Below are 13,613 nucleotides of genomic sequence, written 5' to 3' on the forward strand. Positions count from 1 at the left end.
GTAGGATTGTGGCCGGTAGGGTTGTGGTTGTGGCTGGTAAGATTGTGACTGGTAGGATTGTGGCTGGTAGGATTGTGGCTGGTAGGATTGTGGCTGGTAGGATTGTGACGGTAAGATTGTGGCTGGTAGGATTGTGGCTGGTAAGATTGTGGCTGGTATATTGTGAGATTGTGCCTAGTAGATTGTGCCTGGTAGCTTTGTCTACTTTGTCAATCTCATTGGCAGCCAACCAGTCATTGTTGAGAGGTTGTTATGTTTTCAAAATGTAGTTGGCTGGATTGGAATACACACAAAAAGAAGTGAACTTCCTGAACCCATTCAGAGTTTAGAAATCCTCTTATCTGCAGACAGAATCAGTGTGGAGGACGGAGAGGTTAGGAAGTTGATTATACAGGATGGAACTAATAGTAATTGATATATTATGATTGGGTAGGGGGAGCTGAGCTAGGTTATAACAGTATGACAGGTCAAGAAAGAGGAGAGGGTGTGGAGTGGGAGAGCCCAGCCCTTGGTTGTCAGCAGCGCAGGTACACATAAAGAGAAAGATGAAATGGTCAGTGGGGTTTTTCCGGATGTTGTGATTATTATTATTAAGAGTCTAGAATACGAGAACCACTTACTGCTAGATTCTCCATTTGCTAAGCAAGAAGGTGAGCAGGTCACAAAAACAACAAACAAAAACAGGAAGAGAGAAAGACCAAGAATTAGTGAGCTTTAACACGGCAGCTGAGCCTCAGCCACCAGACAAGACGCTCTCCTTCATTACAGTACCAGCAACATACATTCACTAAGACGCTGAAACACAGGACGTACAGGGAGGGAGAGAAAGGAAGAGAGAGAGAGAGAGAGTGAAGGATGGAGTAAAAGAGTAATGAATAGTAGGGATCGACCGATATATCAGCACCAGAAACATACATTCACAGATGTTGAAAAACTGAATGTACCCAAAGAGAGAGTGTAACAGAAGGGGTGGGGTAGACTAAAAGAGAGAGAAGAGGGGGTAGGCTGTAAGAGGGATAGAAGGGGGGTAGGGTGAGAGAGAGAGAGAGAGAGAGAGAGAGAGAGAGAGAGAGAGAGAGAGAGAGAGAGGGGAGGGTTGAGTAAGAGAACAATAAATAATAGGGATAGACAGATTTATCAGTTTACCGATATACTGGGCTGATACAAAATGCTATCTGCAATATCAAAACTTGGATATCGGTCGCTGACATGACCATATTTCACAGGCTCCCACAGGCTCAATTTAAAGGCTAGAGCGAAAATAGCGGCACCATATGAAAAACGAGATCTCACAGGAAAAGGGGTTCTTCTACAAATTGCAGCAACATTTTTACAGAAAAAGAACGGCCATGGCAATATTCAAAGGGGTCCCTTGACCTCTTTAATAATTGGTCTTATTTATGGGCCATCAACTACCTTAATTCACCAGTAATCACCATCAACTGAAGGAAAATCCATATTGGGTTGAACATTAATGCATAGGTGTCCCCTCTTTTACAGAAAATGAGCACAATAGAACTTCAATCTGTGATCACCTCTTTACAGAAAACTAGTACAATAGAGAGCTTTAATCTATGATATATTCTCCTTTGCAAGATGGTCCCACCCTCTGTTCAGTTCATCCTCGCCGGATCAGAGAATGAAGGGGATAGGAAGGGAGGCTGTATTGACCCCTCTCAAACCAGCCCTCTTTTCTTGATCCTCCAAGGGAAGCAACGGTGGTGATTGGAGGATCAAGAAAAGAGGGCAGGGTTTGAGATAGGTCAATCCTAGGAAGGGCCAGCTAGTAGAGAGCGTCGACGTTAGCAGAGCACAGAGTGGCAGACGCATGCCTGAGAGGATGACGTGGCAAACCTACAAAACCCATCTGTCTTTGTGTGTACTGTAATGCTCATCCATCTCTCATCCCTCTCTTTGTGTGTACTGTAACGCTCATCCATCTCTCTTCCCTCTCTTTGTGTGTACTGTAACGCTCATCCATCTCTCTTCCCTCTCTTTGTGTGTAACGCTCATCCATCTCTCTTCCCCCTCTTTGTGTGTACTGTAACGCTCATCCATCTCTCTTCCCTCTCTTTGTGTGTACTGTAATGCTCATCATCTCTCTTCCCTCTCTTTGTGTACTGTAACGCTCATCCATCCCTCTTCCCTCTCTTTGTGTGTACAGTAACGCTCATCCATCTCTCTTCCCTCTCTTTGTGTGTACTGTAACACTCATCCATCTCTCTTCCCCCTCTTTGTGTGTACTGAAACGCTCATCCATCTCTCTTCCCTCTCTTTGTGTGTACTGTAACACTCATCCATCTCTCTTCCCTCTCTTTGTGTGTAGCTCTCATCCATCTCTCTTCCCCCTCTTTGTGTGTACTGAAACGCTCATCCATCTCTCTTCCCTCTCTTTGTGTGTACTGTAACACTCATCCATCTCTCTTCCCTCTCTTTGTGTGTACTGTAACGCTCATCCATCTCTCTTCCCCCTCTTTATGTGTACTGAAACGCTCATCCATCTCTCTTCCCCCTCTTTATGTGTACTGTAATGCTCATCTATCTCTCTTCCCTCTCGCAGATTTGATTATTTCCATTGTTCGGCTCGGTTCCTGGTAATGATGAATAAAGTTTGGTGACATACACCTACCATTAGGCCAAAAGTATTTCAAGATTTTCATACGGTGCAAAAAGATCCCCAAAATTCCTATTGGACCTAATGGATCTTTTCTGACTGTCCAAAAAGACTAAAGGGGTTGGTTCTGATGAGCAGCAGGCTCAAGCATTATTCCATAGTCATCGTGACATCTTGAGATGTTGAGTCATACCTGGGCCTGAGTGTTGGGTCGTTGGCTACCGTCTTTGTCACCAAACGTCTTCCGGCAGTTCTCCAGCCACTGTAGCGAGGAGAGGGAGGGGTGGAGAGAGAGAGAGAGAGAGACAGAGAGAGAGCGAGAGACAGAGACAGAGAGAGAGAGAGCAAGAGAAGAAAGGGGAAATAGTGATAATTACGAGTTTGGTACCAGAAGTGATGCATGTGCATATATTCCCTACATGTACATGTGTGTATAATAAGGGTTGGGGGGGGGGGGGGGGGGTAGATTTAATAAAAGTGTTGTACTTAGCGAATTAAAGGAGGTCTGTTCCTGAGCAGAGGGGGTGGCATTCAAGCCTCCCGGGACTGAGGCTGTCTCATTCAATTAGCGCCCCTGCATCCCAGAACCCCCTGCAATCACATCTGTCCACTTTACAGCCCCCTCCCCCCTCCATACCTCCTGCCCAGCCCTCTTATCCCTCTATCCGCCCCTCCCCTTGCCTCCTGGCCAGCCCCTCCCTGTGCCTCCTGCCCAGCCCCTCTATAACTCATTTAGTAGCGCAGAGGAGATATTTTTAGCCGTACAGCAGGGGATGTCGCGGGCCACGTAGACCACTAACAGCGGCTAGATCCTCTCTGCGGCGATGAGCCATTTATCTTCTGAAGCAGCGGCTCTTTGTCTCCACGTCGTCTTTAGTCTGCTCCTCCCTGTGGCGGAGGTGGGGGGGTATGGGACAGTTTAACTGTAACTGTAGCTTCCTAAGCTGACAGTACATCCCCTGTGATGAGGCCATTAAGAGATGGCCCCTTGGAGCACAGCGCACATACACACACCACTGAGTATAGCACACACACACACACCACAGAGTACAGCGCACAATACAGTACACGCACATACACACCACTGAGTACAGTACACACACCACAGTACACACACCTCTGAGTACAGTACACACAGCACTATGATTTAATGATATATTATGTTGTGCCCATAGATGGTGAGGTGGTTAAAAGGAAAACGCCAACATTATGGGAAATTCACCTACCATCTTCTCCAGAGTCAGACAAAAATATTTAGTACCGGTAGCCTAGCTTAAACTCCGGGAGAGGTGTTAGTTGGCCAACGCTTAGGCTAACCGATGCTGTCCACTTCCATTCATTGTGCTAAGCTAGGTTAGCTTGCAGCCAGACAGCTTCGTACTGAACACAGAGAGGAAACTGGTATATCCATCTTCTTGCCAGACTCTAGAGAAGATGGATAAGTTAATTTTCCCATAATGTTGGTGCGTTCCTTTAAGACTAGAGTTAGACTGATATGGGGTTTTCAGGGCTGATACCAATAATTAGTAAATAAAGGAGGGCGATAATCAATTGCAGTAAAGGTTTGTGTCAACATATGGTTAATAAGGGGTAATATCTCATTTGAACAATACATTTAAAAGTGCATGGAGTTCACTGTGGGCTGGGCACTCGACTTTGAGCTAGGCCGGTCCCATGGAACAGCTTCATACCGCCATCTGTCTGGCCTGCAGTGCTGAACCTTCTGAGTGGCTTCTCCTGCCCCCCGGGGCATACGGCCCTGAGCTATTGTCTTGCATCTCATCCTGTATCCATACGCTTGCAGTAGTTCTATCTATTACTCAATTTCACAATTTTCTTATATACTATGATTCTGTCACCATGTATGCATATGCGAGACAACGCATCTCTCTGAGTGGTTGTCTCGTAGTGCTGACCAAGGTGGTGGATGTCTCGGGGTCTTGGCCAAGATTGCAGTGACTGTTCTACGTGCACCACCGAGGCCATGGATCAGCTTCTTACCGTCTTCTGTCAACGTGGTTTAGATGTGGAGTTCATTGCTGGGTTAAGTACTTCTAGAATCCATTCACATAATATGCTTACTACTTTAGAATAGCTTTTGTCAAGTGCAAAAGCTAATGGGGATCCTAAATAAACGACATACCGGTATCTATTCTATTCACATATATGCTTACCACTTGTATCTATTGCTATGTCCGCCCATCACAATCACGCAAACTGTCTAATGCCTGTCCCGTCTCTCTGTCTCCCTGCGAGTGGCTGTCTCGGAGTGTTGGACATCCTGTGATGAAGACTGGGAGGATGCGACCCTCTCTGCGCTGCCCCTTTGCCTCAAATAGATCCGCTATCAGCTCTATCCTTAATATTTCTAAATGTTCAGTTGCTATCGCATGCACTTATGTGTTTCACTACGCATACGAGTGCATGCTTACCAACTGTTTGCCTGTTTTACTGCAACACTACTATCACCGACATCTAAGAAGGGAGATCCCCCCTTGAATGGCCCTTCTAAGGTTTCTCTCCTCCACATTGCCTGTGGTGTATTTTTTCCTATTGCTAGGTTTTAGTGAGTTTTTCCTTACCTTCGCGTGGGGTATGTCTGGGAGTGTTGCATTTATTTAATTTTTTTTTGACTTTATGGTGTTCTTGTTTTGTTCTTGACTTATTGTGATGTCTCTTCTTGACTTGTTTAAAGAAGACGTGTCCAGCCCATGGGGACATTAACGTGTGTTGTCGGGCCTTACAAATAAATTTGATTTGAGCAAACTGAATGGAAATTTGAAATAGACATAGTAGTTAATAAATAACTCTCCAAGAGAGTTTGATACATTAAAGAGTAGTTAATAAATAACTCTCCAAGAGAGTTTAATGATACATTAAAGAGACGGAGTGCAGTCAAACATTCCATTGTCTATGATTTAGCCCAACTTAGCCGATAGCCTGCTTGAAGTTGAATGACAACTTTCTCTTGTTGATTAGGTCTTTGTGATTCTTTTGTTTCTAGACTGCAGAATCTTTTCCCTTCGAAATATCTGTGAATTTTGGACTATTATTATCCTCTTTCTGAGTAAACTAGCATGACATGGTATCAATGGAATGAAACGGATCCAGCTAGAGGAAGATGGTAATGTTGGTAGGACGATATTTAAAAAATGCTGCAAATAAAAACATTTAAAAATCGGCAAACCAATAAAGCAGTCGAACCCCAGTTAAAACCTCCACCACATGCACCCCTACTGACCTGGGATCAATTCCAACCAGAGCCTCGTCTTTGGCACATTTACCCCTGCTGACCTGGGATCAATTCCAACCAGAGCCTTCTCTTTGGCACATTTACCCCTGCTGACCTGGGATCAATTCCAACCGGAGCTTTCTCTCCCGCACATGTACCCCTGCTGACCCGGGATCAATTCCCACTAGAGCCGTGCAGTGAAGTTTCTCTAATGAACATTGTCGTTGACGGTCACTGTTCGTTGATGGCGATGATGGAGGATGTACTGAGGATTGTGGTAATGTTGGTGAATAATGTTGAGGTAGTTGTTGAGGTCATCTACAACCACTAACATATTCTAGTAGTCGTATTGTTGTTACATTATGTATTATGGTGCTGTGCTCCTTCTGTACTGCCTTGATACGTATATTGCTTCTTCCATTGTCCCGTCCGTTTCTATTGTCCTGTCGTACACGTATGGTGGCACTCAAGTTTCCCCTTGCAGGATGCATAAAGTATTTTAAATCGTAAGCCTTTAAGCTAGCAAGCTACACTTTCATGATGGAAAACCTTTGACAAAACATTACTCGCCCGACACAACTTTGCAAAGTGCATTATTGACGATTGTGATTGGTTTGAGAAATAACCAATAACCAGAAACAACCAGCGGTGTAAAAAGTACCCAGAAATTATACTTAAGTGAAAGTATGGGTACCGTCTCAAAATCGTACTCAAGTAAAAGTCTGAGTATCTGGCTAAAAACACACTTGAGTCAAAGTAAAAAAGTTTCTACTTTTAAATGTACTTAAGTACTAAAAAGTAAAAGTAAAAACCTTTCATGGAGATAGGGCCATGGATGCTCGTCTTGTCCGTCCACAACGACCGTTTCATCCTCTTCATCATTCGTACTATCGTTTGTGGCCATCTTCTGTAGCTTGTCACGCTGACCGTCTATTCTTCCGATAGCAGGTTGAAGGATGTCGAGGTTTTTTCAATGTATATAATGTATATATTGGGGAGATGACAGCATCTAAAGGGGCCAGGTCAGAGAGGTAGATGTGGTGGTGGAGGCGGTGAGAGAGTCACTGTGTTTAGCAGCAAACTAAGATAGAGCCCAGTGCATGCCGAGGTCGGTTCAGCACATAACTGATAAGGACTGCGAGCAGGCAGAATGGTCAGAGAGAGAGTGACACCACTAGAAACAGACGTTTAAGAGTGAACAGCAGTTGCCATGACAGCGCGTCACATGACAACAAGAAGAGGGGCGGAGCCTGTCATTGATATGCCGAGATGATGATGATGAATATTATAAATGTGAGTTTCCTTCCGGGTGTAAGTTAGATCTAGACACGAAGCTGACGCGAGTGGACGTGGATTAGAGACTTTCATCCCTCCCTCACCCTCGCCGGTAGGGAAGGGGAGATGACACATCATTAGCTTCGGCTAACGGGAGAAGGGTTTTGGCTAACGACAAGGCCTCAGCCACCATTGGACTAAACAGCAGAAGAGACGATAGAATAATGAATTTAGTGTTCCATCAAAGACTTTTCAAGGACAATACGAAAGGGGTAACATCTGAGGCTTTTGTTTATGTAATAAACAACAATTCCAAAAAAGGTACTACGCTGTCCAGTGTCGAATACTTATGGTTACAGATTGCATTAAAGGGGAATGACAAAGATTGTACAGCCAGTATGAGAAAACAGAGAGAAATAAATGCAACGCAGAAACTAGACAACGACAACGATGGAGAGGTACTGGCTGATTGATCCAAATCTAACAAGGTGTTTAATCAAAGATCCCCGCTTTCTAGACTTGCACAAGGACCAATCAGCATGGGTATGGGCAGGTACATTTTCCCTTGATGGGGATTTGATTGGCTGTTTTTAAATAAAGTGCGGCCGCAGGATTAATAACGTTAACATTAGTTCGGCCAGAGAAACAAATATACGAATTAAAATGGTTGGACCTGCGAGATTTGTACTTTGAAGGTCTGCAATTTAAATGTAAGGAGTAAAAAGTATGTTTTTTTTCTCTGAAAAGTATAAAAAAAAAGTATACAAACCTAATAATACTCAAGTAAAGTACAAATCCCCAAAAACAGTACTTAAGTATTGTAACGAAGTACAATTACTCGTACTTTACACCCCTGGAAACAACCCTGAAGTTGTTCCCCTTTTGAGCAAAGATAATGGAGACCATTATCCTGCATCGGCACATGGATGAAATATAGTGCGTCAATAGGTCTGGCAACGCTACTCTAGCGTCTCCCCTACCCTGTGTCCCTCTCTGTTCTACTGGATAACTACCCTGTGTCCCTCTCTGTTCTACTGGATAACTACCCTGTGTCCCTCTCTGTTCTACTGGATAACTACCCTGTGTCCCTCTCTGTTCTACTGGATAACTACCCTGTGTCCCCCTCTGTTCTACTGGATAACTACCCTGTGTCCCCCTCTGTTCTACTGGATAACTACCCTGTGTCCCCCTCTGTTCTACTGGATAACTACCCTGTGTCCCCCTCTGTTCTACTGGATAACTACCCTGTATCCCTCTCTACTCTACTGGATAACTACCCTGTGTCCCTCTCTGTTCTACTGGATAACTACCCTGTATCCCTCTCTACTCTACTGGATAACTACCCTGTGTCCCTCTCTGTTCTACTGGATAACTACCCTGTATCCCTCTCTACTCTACTGGATAACTACCCTGTGTCCCTCTCTACTCTCCAACTGGATAACTACCCTGTATCCCTCTCTACTCTCCAACTGGATAACTACCCTGTATCCCTCTCTGCTCTACTGGATAACTACCCTGTATCCCTCTCTGCTCTACTGGATAACTACCCTGTATCCCTCTCTGTTCTACTGGATAACTACCCTGTGTCCCTCTCTGTTCTACTGGATAACTACCCTGTGTCCCTCTCTGTTCTACTGGATAACTACCCTGTGTCCCTCTCTGTTCTACTGGATAACTACCCTGTATCCCTCTCTGCTCTACTGGATAACTACCCTGTATCCCTCTCTGTTCTACTGGATAACTACCCTGTGTCCCTCTCTGCTCTACTGGATAACTACCCCGTATACCTCTCTGTTCTACTGGATAACTACCCCGTGTCCCTCTCTGCTCTACTGGATAACTACCCTGTATCCCTCTCTGTTCTACTGGATAACTACCCTGTATCCCTCTCTGTTCTACTGGATAACTACCCTGTATCCCTCTCTGTTCTACTGGATAACTACCCTGTGTCCCTCTCTGTTCTACTGGATAACTACCCTGTATCCCTCTCTGCTCTACTGGATAACTACCCTGTGTCCCTCTCTGTTCTACTGGATAACTACCCTGTGTCCCTCTCTGTTCTACTGGATAACTACCCTGTGTCCCTCTCTGTTCTACTGGATAACTACCATGTATCCCTCTCTGCTCTACTGGATAACTACCCTGTATCCCTCTCTGTTCTACTGGATAACTACCCTGTGTCCCTCTCTGCTCTACTGGATAACTACCCTGTATCCCTCTGTTCTACTGGATAACTACCCTGTATCCCTCTCTGTTCTACTGGATAACTACCCTGTATCCCTCTCTGTTCTACTGGATAACTACCCTGTGTCCCTCTCTGCTCTACTGGATAACTACCCTGTATCCCTCTCTGTTCTACTGGATAACTACCCTGTATCCCTCTCTGCTCTACTGGATAACTACCCTGTATCCCTCTCTGTTCTACTGGATAACTACCCTGTAACCCTCTCTGCTCTACTGGATAACTACCCTGTGTCCCTCTCTGTTCTACTGGATAACTACCCTGTATCCCTCTCTGTTCTACTGGATAACTACCCTGTATCCCTCTCTGTTCTACTGGATAACTACCCTGTGTCCCCCTCTGCTCTACTGGATACATAAACACAATACTAAAGGGGAGTTAGTATTAGTAGACTACCCAATAAATACAATGTTGGTTAACCCTTTCACCACCACAGTACAGAAGGTGAACCCTTTCACCACCACAGTACAGAAGGTTAACCCTTTCACTACCACACTAAAACGGGTTAATCCTTTCACTACCACTAAAACGGGTTAACGCTTTCACTACCACACTACAAAGGGTTAACACTTTCACTGCCACACTACAGAACGTTAACCCTTTCACTACCACACTACAAAGGGTTAACGCTTTCACTGCCACACTGCATAAGGTTAACCCTTTCACTACCACACTACAAAGGGTTAACTAATTAAGCGGGGGCAGGACAGGTGTATTGATGGGAAGCTTACCTGCTCTGCTGCTTCTCTCTTGCCGTTGTAGGTGTCCAAGTGCTCCTGCAGCTCCAGCACACTGAACTTCAGGGTCTCCAGCAGTCCACACGAGACCAGCTACAACAACGAGACAAGACACACATTAACCCACAAGAGGCAGACTACACAGTCCAAGGAAACATGGAAACGTCTACTACAGTACAACAACACGTATATTATACCATCTGCATAACATGCAGCGTTTGTAGTTTCAGGAAGTCTAATTGTGAATAGTCATACCGATAATAATAATATACATATTGTAAATACATATTGTTTCACACGTGAAATGCAGCTCAGAGTGCTGTAAAAAATATGAAAACATTTCAGGAATGAATACACAAAATGTATCCAAGATTATTAATTTAGCAAAGAGGTTTTTAGAGGCAACGATGCACAAAACATATATATATATGTACAGTATATTAAAAAAAAACTCACCGTCTCAGCATCGAGCAGCACAGTGGGGCACTGGGAGCGGGAGGTCATGACCTCTAGGGAGCTTAGGAACTGATTGCCCATACGCTGTAGCCTGTCCCCCAGGAAGCGCACAGAAGAATGTGTGATGGAGCCAAACTTCTTCTGAATACTCTGTAATAAGCAACAATAGTTTTAAATTGTCTACTGTTCCATTGTCTTTCTATTAACACATTGGGCGCCGGGCATTGTGCCCATCATTATACCCAGTCTGCCACCGCTGTAAGCCTATGGAGATGTTTACCTTCTTTGCAGGGCTATAACTTTTTAAATATTATAGCTATATCTGCATTACTATGGCCCATTCAACATCGATTATCTATCGTTCCGGATGTGGGAACGTTATATTTTTTCATTCATACATTGTTGTGTTAATACCGTCGAGAATAAAAGTATGTTTTTAAGCTTTTCTGCTGTAATTCCAAAAACGCTAGTTATAGGCCCTGACGCATGATAGATTATCGATTGGCGTTTTATTCCTATAAACGCTATAAAAAAAAATTCAAATGTATATGATCGGTATACATTATGCTTCATCATGCATGAAGGAAGGGGGGGGGGGGTCGTTTATAATTCCTTGATGGTCAGTAACGGCTTTATTTAGTATGGGTTGATACATTGATCAGACTGATTGCAAACAAAGAAATGGACAATCGGGCTGAAAATAACGTTAGTGTCCTCTTACCGCTCGCCGATGAGACTGGAGGAAAAAGATCCCAATTATTTGACGTCGATCTCCTTGATCCATTTCCGGTTTGTATGGCGCAATAAACGCCGAAATCATATTGATTATTGCGTTTCGAAAGCGATCCAAATGCACTCGAGTGTTTGTCTGGACCCACGTAACAAGATATGACTGCCGGAGGGATTTCCTCGATGCACCAATCGGCACTTCCGGTTTTCGCCAGATCCATCCACCAGGCGGCGGTATTGAGGCGTTGCAATCTCAAGACAGGGTGCCGCTGCAGTCCGGAGGTAGGCTGGATGAATTATGAATGCCATGGCGAAAAAATGAAATATTGATCCCAAAAACTATTTACGCCGTTGTTGGCGTTCAACGCATGGCGGGCAATAACGACTTACGCCATTTATGGCGCACAATGTGTTAATGCCCTGTGATACACAAGGTTGTAAAACAAAAACACCAGTGAATATGCTGTTAACTCATTCCCCGCCAAAAACGAGTTAACTCGTTATAGCCCGCCAATCGTTGGGCGCCAACAACGAGCATACTCGTTATTGGATCGTTATTTCGTTTATTCGCCATTTCCATTCATAATTCATCCCGGTAAGTTGTGGGACTGTGTGGCAATGTGTCTGAGATGGCAACGGTCCAATACCGCCACCTGGTGGTATGCAGCCGATGTTGCACTCCCGTTCTCTGTGTATGGGGCTGTCCGTCACTGAAAGTCATCCGGGCGGAGTTATCTTGTAACATGGATCAAAATCTTCACTCGATCGCATTGAATCGTCAATCCGACGGCGGATTCATTATACTGTGGGGGTTATGGCGTGGGCCAAATGGACATACGATCTAGCAGATGGCAATCAAATAATTGGAATATTCTTTTTGGATCATCATTGGCCACAGGTAAGAATAATTTAACGTCAATTTCAGCTTGGTTGTCCATTGTTTTCATAGCCAACGCCCTGATCAGCGTATGCTGTTGTACTAACGAATGCCGTTATTGACAATCAATTAATCATAAACGACCCCCCCCCCTTTCATGCATACATGATGGAACATAATATACCGATCATATGCATTTGAATTTTTTATTGTAGCGTGTATAGGGACGAAATGCCAATGGATTAAGTACAATATGCGTCGGGGGCCATTACTAGCCTTACAGGAATTACCCCAGACCACTCTAAAAACACACTTATATTCACCACAGTATAAAAGGATAATGTATGGATGGAAAAAATATTCCTTTTTCACATCTTGAACGATAGATACTCCATAGTATTGCATATATAGCTATACTATTTAAATAGTTATAGCCCTGCAAACAAGGTGAGCGACTCCATTGGTTTAATGCGTGGCAACACATAGTCAGATCCTGTTCCCAGCGTGGCAGAGAAAGAGTTAACACTTTAACTGCCAGAAGACGTGTTACAGCGTCCTTCCCGGCCATGCTCAAGTTGCCGAAGGACGCTTTACAGCGTCTTTAATATCAATATTTCAAAAATCTGTGATCGGATTCATATTTCCCCTCCGCTGGCCTGAGATCCACCAGGAGGACCCACTGAGCTCTCTGGCGGTTCAGGAGCGCCATCTGGTGGCCGATCGGCGCAATCGCCAAACAGGAAGTGCTGTGGAGGTTGTGCTGGTCGGCCATATTACTTCCGGGTACTCGGTTTGGCTCCCGGCACTCTGGCTCGTCACAATACGTAGCGATCCATTGCCAATAACTCGATAAACAACATGATTTGGACGTATATACCATTATACAACCTGGAAATGGACCGGGTAAATCGACATCCCATAATGGTAAAATTTCTACTCTACGCTGATCGCCCAACGGCGCGAGGAGACTGGGGTGAGTTTTAGCGTGTAGTATTACCGTCTTCGATTCTAACTGCTATGATCAACATTTGACCCACATTAGATGATTGGTATAACGCTGCCCACGGAATTATAAACGGCCCCTCGCCCATCCGGTCAACATCAGATGACGTGTAGTAACTTCTAGAAGTACGTCTAGTTGGAATTTTTTATATCGCGCCGATTGCCATCAAGCTGTATTGCATCATCAATATAATGCATTTGGGGCTATAGATCACGTTCTGGAGAAAGCTGCAGAAAGAGATGAAAACATACTTATACATTAGACCATACTTTAGTATGAATATGTGAATGAAAAAGTTTAACGTTGCTTCACCCTGAACAATACATATAGGACTTTGAATGGGCCCTAATAATGGCAATCTAGCAATATGATTTAAAAAGTTATAGCCCTGCAAAGAAGGGGAACTTATCCATGTTAAATATAGTTGGCAATCCACAGTCATTTTCCG

General features: G+C 44.3%; 1 protein-coding gene across 16 annotated transcripts in view; it reads right to left on the reverse strand.

Moving 5' to 3' along the window:
* The window catches only part of fryl (furry homolog, like), a 182,873-nt gene that overhangs the window by 6,132 nt on the left and 163,128 nt on the right, over positions 1–13,613 (reverse strand). For 13 of the 16 annotated variants that reach the window (XM_084307769.1, XM_084307770.1, XM_084307765.1 and 10 more), the window contains 4 exons: positions 10,557–10,706; positions 10,095–10,193; positions 2,808–2,876; positions 621–638 (listed from right to left, as the gene is read on the reverse strand). In XM_084307769.1, coding sequence (XP_084163895.1) covers positions 621–638; positions 2,808–2,876; positions 10,095–10,193; positions 10,557–10,706 — 336 coding nt within the window. The remainder of the gene's footprint in view (positions 1–620; positions 639–2,807; positions 2,877–10,094; positions 10,194–10,556; positions 10,707–13,613) is intronic. The other 3 variants (XM_084307777.1, XM_084307773.1, XM_084307771.1) reach the window with 1 other exon arrangement.

This window comes from Notolepis coatsorum (genome assembly GCF_963971535.1).
Source record: "Notolepis coatsorum genome assembly, chromosome: 2".
Classification (NCBI taxonomy): domain Eukaryota; kingdom Metazoa; phylum Chordata; class Actinopteri; order Aulopiformes; family Paralepididae; genus Notolepis; species Notolepis coatsorum.